We start from the raw sequence: 10,728 nt of genomic DNA, 5'->3' as shown, positions 1-10,728 counted from the left end.
GGTTTTCGACTTTTCCGTCTTATCTTATTTATATATTATTACAATTCTTAATTTAATATTATTACAACTATATAACTATTTTATATGATGACAATATCTTCTTTATAATATTTTTTATTTTATTTTATTTTATTTTTTTATTTTTTTTATATTCAAATGAATAAAAAAGAAGCTACAGCACAGCAGGAGAACGATTTTTTTTCCAAAATAAATTTATTTTAAAACACTTTATCCAAATAAATTCATTCCTATTTTAATTTTCAAAATTAAATTTATTTATCGTTTATGTTGAAAAATTGGTTTTTGAAAGCCTAATTGTCAATGTGAAACAGTTTCTCGTCTTATTCAGGAAAATCTATGAGGATTCGATTCTCTGAAAGAAAAATTCCAGCATATTTTTTTATTCTCTTAAAAAATGAAAAAAAAAATAAAGAGGAGAGAAGAATCCATTAATATTGTTTAGTACTGAGAATTTAGTTCCTGAAAGATAACTTCAATTATGAAAAATAAAATCAAATTTCAACTTAATTTTTTTTTAAATGTAAAAAATGAAAAAAAAAAAAAGGTGGCCAAGAGAATCTGGTGATAGTAATCACCATTGAAAAATCGGTTCTCCAAACCTCCCCTACAAATAATATGATTAAGTTAAATCCTAGTTTAACATTGTTCAAACATTCATCCAAATCAACATAACTAAATCATGCTCAAGCAAATCATAGAACACGAAAAATAAAATATAAAGAAATATCTATAAAATATATGATTAAATTTATTGATGTATTATTATATTTGCATACAAAATTGTAATAAAGTATAAATATTTTTTTAAAAAAATTAGCAATGCTAGTTTATTAGTAATACAGGGGAGGGGAGTGAATGTTTGTTTTAAAATTATTATGTGTTGTGATTTTTGGTTTTGCAATTTTTTTTATTAATGGTTTGTGTTAGTGGTGTTGTGATGGCTATTTTAATGGTTTTTAATCCTTTTAAAAGTAGTCTAATTTGATTATTTATGTAAACATGAAAGGATTATATTTATCGTTCTCACTTTTAGGTTTTTTTTATTAAGGTTTTCAATTTTTTTATCGTTTCATATTTAGGAGTTTATCACTATTATTAATTTTTATATATTTTTAATAAATTAACATAATTAAATATTTTTAAAATTATTTTATTATTTAAAAACGATAAGTTTCCTTTTTCCAAAATAAATAAAAAATTAAATTTAAATTGTATATGATAAATACGAATTCAGTATAATTAATATAATTGAAGTTGTATATAGGAAGTACAAATTTAGTTATACAATATTATTGCGAAAAAAAAATTCACATATACGATTTCAACATAATTATATGTTAATTAAAATCGTACTTCTCAAATACAAATTTTTTAGTAATAATCTATCCATAAAATTTATAGAACTCGTATTAACCAAATATGATTTTTTTAAAAATTTAAAAAATTGTGAATGTAAACTACGATTTCTTTCAAATTGATTTGTACTCTTTATATACGATTTGTCTATTTACAAAAATACAAAATCAAATTCGACTACTTTTAAAAAAAAAAACTTATTTTACCCAATAGTTTTCACATTTCATAAGAGATCGACACCAATTTACATTATTTTTTGTGTGAATTAAGACAATTTGAAAAAATAATTATAACTAAATCATTTACTTTTTAATAAAGTTTTATTCAAATAAATATGATTTTATTATGTGAGTGTCATTTATTAAAAATATCATAAAAATAAACTATTTTAAAATTAAATGGTTGTAAATAATATTTGTATTAATATATATTAATAAAACAATATATTCATAAACATAATATATATTCATAAAATAATATATTCATAATATCTATATTATAATATAATATGTTTAAGTGCTTATTAAGATGAAATACGTCTTATATTTATAGAAAATGTTGATAGAGATTTTTTTGGAAAGATTTTGGAAAATCATTTTTAAACTAAGCAGATACCTGATTTGAAGGATAATGACATGAACCATTTTGTTTTTGGTAACATAAGACGTTTTTTTCTTGCACGCTAATAGCTTCTTTCTGTACTTCTATATTTTTAGCAGATTTATTCTTAAAGAAACTAAAAATTAAGCTTACATTCCTGCATTATCTATCCTCTTCTTCGTTCCAGTGTCGACATTATTTTGAATTATACAATTCAAAATTCATTTCTATCCAGAAAATTACTTGTATAATTCAGAATGCAAATACATTCCTACTTTCAAAAAAATATCGATTTTAGATGTTAATTTTTTGGAATACAAATTTCTATTTTAAATTGTAAAAATTCGAAATACAATTTTAAAGTATATTTTAAAATTAAAGGAGATACGAAGATCATTTATTATGGCTACAAGTGAATATAATTTTCCATTATTATTATTATTATTTCAAATATAAATGTACTATTGTAGTTCATTTGAAGAGTCATATTTCCATAAAACACATTGAATGAAGAGTGTCTTCATTGTAATATTTTCATGAAAACTGATAGTATCTTAATTAAGCTCGTATACAGAGTTCTTTATGAAAATCCAATCCACACCATAAAACCTTCGAGAAAAGCCATTGAATTTTCATGCTGACTATGGTCCTCGTAATCAAAATTTGTACGATTAATTTAGACAATTTCTTCCTGCACCATTTCAATTCTAACCTACACCCTGTCATTTTTCTAAATTTTCAAAATTACCCTTATTTTGGATTTAAAAATCCGAAATAGTAAATATAATTAAAAAATAAAAATATATATTTCGGACAAAAAAATCCATAACAAAAAATTTTCATAATTCAAAAATGTGTTCCAGATATTTATATCTGGAATATTTTCGGATAAAAGGTTTCAAAAGTAATTTTTATTTACACCCTCATTTTATTTAAGGTTATTTTTATCATTTTGGAGAAGTATTTTTGTCATTTTGAATAAAGTGCATGTTGGAATTGATATGGTGCATGGAGTATTTGCCATTAATTTATTATCACTATTTACACCAAAGCACAGGCTCATAAAGTGGTGGCCCAATCACTTGTTTGGGCTGTAATTGGGCCTTCTTTACATAAACACTTTGTGGGCCTAGCCCAAACCCAAGAAAGTGGGGAGTGAGACCCTTGAACACCGGGCAAACAAGTATACAAAACTTGAAAACACAGCAAGCTCGAGAGGCGTCAGAGGCGGTTAACATCCGGTAACCGGTAATCCCACAAGACAAAAGAAAGTGAAATCCACAATAACAGACAGCACTCCTCTTGCACCATTATAGCTTCTACCGAACCAAGCAAACCAAAAACCAATAAAATCACACACCCCACTCTGCCGCCACCGGAGAATTCACCACCGACTCCCTCACCATGCTTCATCTTCCCTCTCTCTGAATTTCATTCTCCACACAATCTCTCATATCGTAGCTCAATTCGATTCTCACATAAATTTGCTGCGCATGGCTTCTATTAGCGCCATCACTTCGGTTTTCGCGTCGTATTAGTCCTTCCCTTGCTTTCGCTTCACCAACTCAAGCTCAGGTGCAGTTTGTGTGCTATTGTCTTCTTGTTTCGATTTCTTGTATCCGATTCTGCAATGCGAGCGTAGTGGAATTTGGTTTTCTAATTTTACTTTTATTTTTATTTTTTTGCAGAGATTTAATTGAATTTTATTATCACTACGAAGCCAAAATGCTTACGTGCATAGCTCGTCCGAAGAAACCTGATGAGTCGGATCCAAACAGTGGGACAAGCGCTGCTAAATCGCAAGCCATCAAATCCCTCACCTCTCAGGTAGTGTACAAGAAGAAGCGACGAAATCGAAAGTTGATAACGATAGAGAATTGTTGATTTTCGTGATTATTTTTTTTTAATTGTGAATTTAGATAAGGGATATGGCGTTGAAGGCTTCGGGAGCTTACAAGCATTGCGCTCCGTGCACGGGGCCAGCGGCTCAGGGGCGAGTGCGGACCAACACGGAGTCGGACGCGGACTCGGACCGGTTCCGGTGGTCGTACCGGCGGACAGGGAGTTCGAGCTCGACGACGACTCGGACGTGGGGGAAGGAGATGGAGGCGCGGCTGAAGGGGATATCGAGCGGCGAGGGGACGCCGAACTCCGCGAGCGGCCGTCGAGCGGAGCCGTTGGTGCTGTTCGTCGAAGAGAACGAGCCGAAGGAGTGGGTTGCGCAGGTGGAGCCTGGCGTTTTGATTACGTTCGTGTCGTTGCCAGGTGGCGGTAATGATCTCAAACGCATACGATTCAGGTACGTACTACTGCGTTATGTTACGTTACGTTCTGTTAGGCGTCTCGTGCTGTGTTTGGAATGGGGCGACAGTACCCGTGGTGCGGTTGTTTTCGTTGCCGTTGGGGGTATTGACCGGACGGTGAGTGTGGTGACAGTGTGTGTGTTGGGTTATGATTGGTCGCTGTTTGGATCGTCCAGACAGTGATGATGACAACGAGTGCCTTTTGCTACGGTGGATAGTCAATTTCTCACACCTCACTAGTAGGGTCGTTTTCGCCTCTTTTGCATATCTGGAACACCTCCTCACTTCAGGATAGTTAACAGAGTTTATTAGGCAAGATTTGCCCCTATTCTTTAATGATAAATATAGAATAGATTTTTAAATTTATTTTCTATGAATCCCAAGGATTTAGTTAATTGACTTTATCAACAATGTATATACTCTCAAAGTATCTGATGGTGGTGAGATGAATTTTCCTTCTCTCGTTTCCTTAAAGACAATGTATTTTTTTAACTCGATTTCTTTTACACTATCCTCTTTCCTTAAATTTAGCTATGTTAAACAAGTGTATTTTCAAAGTTATAATCAAATGGTTATGAGGATTTTAAAGATTTTATGATATTTTGATTCTTTCAAAATGTAGAATGATCTATGCTAAAATTTATTGTAACACACTGACATAACAAAGTATAATTAAATTAGTTTTAGCGTTTATTAAATATTATGAAATACATTGTTAAAACTTCTTATTCATTCGAAAAGTAATAGAAATAATTTTAGAAAAATACAAATACAATTGAGCTTTTTTTAATTGTCGGTGGATTTATTTATGCATATTTTGTGTGGGCGTGTGATGTTAAATTCTATAAATAAATTCCTTTAATGATATGTGATATAAGGTTTTATTAGTCTGATTTTGTGTGTCGCAACGCATTGCCTAAAATGTAATGTATTAGATAGTATTTAAAATAAAATATTTACAATATGTAGAGATACTAAAACTTAATGTTCTTTCCTTCTTAATCTGGACAATACAGTTACAGGTAATTAAGTGGTAATAGTGCAATTTTAATTTATATACCAGATGGATGATTTTCACGAGTTTTGAATGCAGTGGGTGATCATCCTATAATTGGTAACTTCTTGCCATTGCCACTGCATTGTCTTTTGTTATAGAATAAGTGTACAGGGAGAGCTAAATAAAAATAATTCTTTTTTAATTTTAAGTTATTTTATTTATTTATTATTTAAAAAAAAATTATATACCTATTTTCATATCCTTAAAATATTTCTTAAAGATCCATCAGTCGATAAATGGGAACTGGTTTGAGCTTCAGCTCGATCACAATTATGCATTTATGCTCAGTTGTCGCTGCCAATCCAAGTATCCAAAGTCCAAATCCCCAATGCTATAAATGAAAGCATGATTCCTCCTCTGCAAATATGAGAGTAGGTTTGGGCCCCACATTCCTCAGTAAAATTTCACGCCCTTGCCAAAAGCAATCAGAAAAGGTGTTTAAAAGAGAACTTGTTGTGGCCTGTAAGGTGGTGGCCCTGGTGGGTCGTTGTTGATTGTGTTGGTACCTTTAAACCAAGTTTTGTCGAGTGGTCGGAGGAAACTCTTCTGCTTCGTTTTTTTTTTTTTTAATTTCGTTGTGTCATGCCTGATTCTTCGTGACTTTGTCTTCGTCAAATTCCAGTATTTTTGTCTTTTAATCTGCAATAGGCTGGGGAATGCTCCCATCATGCTCCACTCCAGAAATATATACAAGACAAAAATATGAACTACCACTACGTGGGCACGAAATAATGTCAGAGATAGATGGCTGTATAGGTTAAAGTCTTCTAGATATTCTTTTATCACATTTTTTTCTGTAATTATTGTTGGATAGAAACATGAAGGACACTTGGGTATGTCGACCCCGCCTGGTGACTTGTGATGCAATCCCAACCAATGTGGAATTAGTGGGTGGGTCTATGTACACATGATTTTCTGTCTCTTCTATTGTCTTTTCCTTATCTGAAGTTATTATTCAATTTAAAACCTATTCAACAATCTGAAATCAATTCATGTTTGGTGGGTTTTAGTTACGTATTTGTCACTAATTACGTTTGGGTCCACCTGCTTTCGATTGTCTAGACAAGCCCCAAATATAAGGTCAAGTGTGGCAATGGAACAACTTTATTCCACGCACCGAATGACTGTTTTAGCTTTTAATTATGTATAAGAATTCTTTGTCAAAAAGTGATCAGTTGAGTAACTTAGCATAATGGATTACAGTGTCATAAACCACTAAGAGAACTTGCAATTCATCTAAGAGCTATTTATTGGTTGGTCAACAAAATAGCATAATAATAACAGCCACAAACTGAAATTAGTTGAGGTTTTAGGCTATAATCACGCGGACCACTCATACAGAATATGCTAAAATAACTTTGATCATCGTTTAGCTTGAAAGAGTAACTATTCCACCCGTCTACGTCTACCCAACATCACACATGAAAAAAGAAAAATAAATGAATGGAAAACAGGATAAGGTGGGAAGGACAAAAGGGACAATTTAGTTTTAATTGTGTTTATAATACTGTTATGTTTCTCTTTTCCAAAATTTAGATGCTAAATACCATGTTGCTTTGTTCTAAAGCATATAGTTCATATGATGACATCAGGCCTACAGAGAAGTGAATTGAAATTTGGTTTATTTTCTATTATGTATAGTCGAGAGATGTTCAATAAATGGCAAGCACAAAGGTGGTGGGCAGACAACTACGACAAAGTTATGGAGCTTTACAATGTTCAAAGGTTTAGCCGCCAAGCATTCCCTCTTCCGACGCCACCAAGATCTGAAGATGAGGTAATTTAGTTAGCTTATACGCATGTAATCATATACTATGGAGTATTTGGCTTCTGCATAGGCAGAAAGAAGTAAGGATCAACTTACAGTGTTGGAATCGGTTGGAAGTTTATTCAACCCTGTTTATTTTGGGCAGTGATTTTTAGTCCGATAACGCAATATTAAAACATAAATCTTACCTCCCTTAAACACAGCGAGTCTACGTAAAAAGTTCAGGTGCTTGACTGTAACAAACTAACGATTCTCCCTTTAGTTCAATGCCTTCTTACCAGCTTTCCTTTTCTTTAAAAACAATAATCACTTACATCAATGATTATTTTCTCCTTTTTCTTAATTACTGAAATCAAAGTTATTGCGTCACTGTTTTTAATTTGTCAATTTTAACATGGATTCATAACAGAGCACAAAGCTTGAGTCAGCAGAAGCCAGTCCTGTAACTCCTCCACTGACCAGGGAACGGTTACCTCGTAATATTTACCGACCAACAGGGATGGGAATGGGATACTCATCCTCAGATTCCTTTGATCATCAGTCAATGCAATCCCGGCATTTCTACGACTCAAATGGTTTGAACTCTACCCCAAAAGTGTCCACTATTAGTGCGGCCAAGACGGAGATATCATCAATGGATGCTTCTATCAGAAGTAGCTCATCCAGAGAGGCTGATCGCTCGGGTGATTTATCAATCAGCAATGCTAGTGATTTGGAGACTGAGTGGGTTGAACAGGATGAACCTGGGGTTTACATTACAATCAGAGCATTGCCAGGTGGCGCAAGGGAGCTCAAACGAGTCAGGTTCAGGTACGCTTGCTGCCAATTTTATGACTGGACAATGCCCTTTAACAGTTCATTACTATGTTAGATATGTGAGAATTTAACAATGAAAAATATTATTTTGACATTTTCACTATCTTAGATATGTGAGAATTTTTACTATGTTACTCTAAATTACACTTTTTTTTTAATGATACAAGTTATGAAATGTAAAAAGATATTTTTGTCATTTGAAGAGATGTAATTTGAAGCAATGTGTCATGACTGTTTAACAATACAGTAGATATTGGTCATCTACAAATATAATCAAAACAGAGTATATAAAAGCTTGTAAATTTTACCATACTAGGGTTTTATATCATTAAATTAAGTTTAAACTCGCATTTTAATGATATTAAAATTTATGTTCACAAAGTTTGTTAAGCTGTATTCTATCATTATCATTATGTGCTATCGGATAGCTATTTTGACCCGTACAATTATCTCACATCTATAAATATATTGATAAAGAGGATAAATGGGTATAGGACTCATCTAAAAAATAATAATTTTTAATTAGGCTTAAACCATGTTTTAGGAAACACATTACAACTTAATTGGCTTATAGTATAAGAATTAGTCTATTTTTGTGTGCTGATTTGTCTGTTTCTGCCTCCTATTCCGTTCCCATTTATCACTGTCCAACTTGTGTTTGGATGGTGAAAATCTAGCTGTGAAGATACCAAAAGTTGATTCACTTTATTACTTATTCTAACAATATAATAATATTTATTAAAATATAGTTAAAATAATAATATAGAGTTATAAAGTGGAAGTAATTTTTTGATTAGGGCCACCATATCATCACTCGTGAAGATACATTCATGCATTAATTAGTATAGTGTGTGTTTGTTTTTCATGGTTGAATTTTGATTTAGAACTCCATGGAATTTATTTCTTGATGTTCTCATGGGTTACACAGCCGAGAAAAATTTGGAGAGATGCATGCTAGATTATGGTGGGAGGAGAACCGTGCCAGAATACATGAACAATACTTGTGAGTTGAGATTTTACAAAAGGGGGTGGCTGCTGATGCTTTACAAAGTGTGGAGCTGGTGTTGCTTATTAAATTGTTCCATATTTATTTTACTATACTACTAAGTCTCTTTATAGGCGAAGGTGTCAGATAAGGTGCTACTTGCACCTCTGCCTTTTTTTTGGGCTATTTACATCTCTACGCACGCTTCTCGTCTTTGTGCCATTGGTTCAGGTTATGTTCTCTCTTGAATGTGGGTGGTAAATATAGTTTCTAGTAGTTAAAGGTACTGATGGACCTAGAGCGGCAATGATTTACTTAAAAAAAGTTTAAGAAAGTCTGGTGGCTGTAAATTCTATTACTATTCAAATTGGATACAAAGAATGAATTTATTTTCTTTATTTTTCTTCCTACACTTCTAGCTATAAGTTATCATGCACAAACATGAAATGCACATCTCACCAGCTTTACTGTGTCTTTCATTACTGCTGAGTTACTCATTATTTGTTTGTTTGTTCATTTATTTACATTTTTTTCCATACGTCTCCTCATATCTCTCTTTTCCATTCCTTATTATGTACTCAGAATAAATATTGTATTATTTTGGGTACTGTAGAACGAAATGTTTCTAAGGATATACAAGCTCCACGCTTCCAGTGGCACTAGTACTATTCTTGGGCGAGGCTCGCGCTTAACCTACATTAATTTTTGTTTCGTCTCCAATTCCCCCCACAAGTTTTTGGTGAAAAATGTGGTCGAATTTTAAAAAAGTACAATCATTGACACAATAAAAAAATTAAGATAGTTAAATGTGTTGTGAAGCTTTCACAAGAAAAGGAGAAAGATCGTTGTCATCCTTATTTAAATGACAAGGAATATTTTCATCCTACCTTCACGCAATTATCAAAATTTAGAACATTTGAGTCAGATTCCCCGTTCAAGAGTATCTCTTGGTTTTGTCAAGTTTTATGTTCTTTAATGCACTCTCTTCAGGGACGTCCCATAAAATGATTTTGTGTGGGCAACTTGTAAGCATTCTAAGAATAATGATTAAAAAACTGATAAAAATGCAATATATATTTTCTCCATGAATTTAATAAAAATGTTTATTTATTTTTAACTTCTCTCTCTAAGGTAAGTTAACATTCTCCCTGAACTAAAATATATAAATAAAAAATAGGCATTTAAATAATTTAAATAAGTAAATTTTAACTACCTCAGTCTTGTTTAATGTTATTTTTAAAAAATATTCATATTTTTAAATCTATCCATTACCTCCAATAAATATTAGAGACTAATTTAGGAAATTTATTTTTATATTTATGAAAATAAGAATATTAATTAAACTTAATTAGTACTATTATTAATCAGAAAGTAATAGTCAGCAAAAATAAACTGGCACAAGTGACCTAAAGAACTGCTAAAAGTTTTCCTTTAGGGTTTAAGATGGACTATTTGAAGGCTATACCTTTAAGCCCATTGAGTTAAATAAAAAAACGAGAATCCACAAATTTTGACCCAAAATTCCCATGGGCTTTATTGACTATATTTTATGGCAAATTCTCTCCACACCTCCATATTCTCTTTTTTTAATTCTAACAATACCTTTTTGAGTATGGTGAAGAGTGTGATGTTTTTTTCTTCATTTTCAAGTGATGGTGGTTGTTTGTGGTGGTTGGTAGTGAACTTTGGTAGTTGAGATAAGTTTTGTGGTATTTTTATTGGTTGTGACCGTACTTTCATTGCTTTTTTTTCATTTTTTTGGAAAACATAACAAAAAAAAATCCAACAAGATACAAAAATGGAGTGAAAAAACTCTAAAAAA

At 31.9% G+C, this 10,728-nt stretch overlaps 1 protein-coding gene across 1 annotated transcript; it reads left to right on the top strand.

The window, feature by feature from the left end:
* Positions 1 to 3,269: 3,269 nt before the first annotated feature.
* Positions 3,270 to 9,316, top strand: LOC137807189 (protein Brevis radix-like 4). Its single transcript, XM_068607681.1, has 6 exons — positions 3,270 to 3,552; positions 3,668 to 3,804; positions 3,897 to 4,276; positions 6,979 to 7,114; positions 7,515 to 7,915; positions 8,850 to 9,316. The coding sequence occupies exons 2-6, from the start codon at positions 3,703 to 3,705 to the stop codon at positions 8,926 to 8,928; spliced, it is 1,098 nt and encodes a 365-aa protein (XP_068463782.1). The 5' UTR covers positions 3,270 to 3,552; positions 3,668 to 3,702; the 3' UTR covers positions 8,929 to 9,316.
* Positions 9,317 to 10,728: the final 1,412 nt, after the last annotated feature.

This window comes from Phaseolus vulgaris, chromosome 3 (assembly GCF_000499845.2).
Source record: "Phaseolus vulgaris cultivar G19833 chromosome 3, P. vulgaris v2.0, whole genome shotgun sequence".
Taxonomy (NCBI): domain Eukaryota; kingdom Viridiplantae; phylum Streptophyta; class Magnoliopsida; order Fabales; family Fabaceae; genus Phaseolus; species Phaseolus vulgaris.
This window is presented reverse-complemented; position numbering and strand designations above follow the sequence as displayed.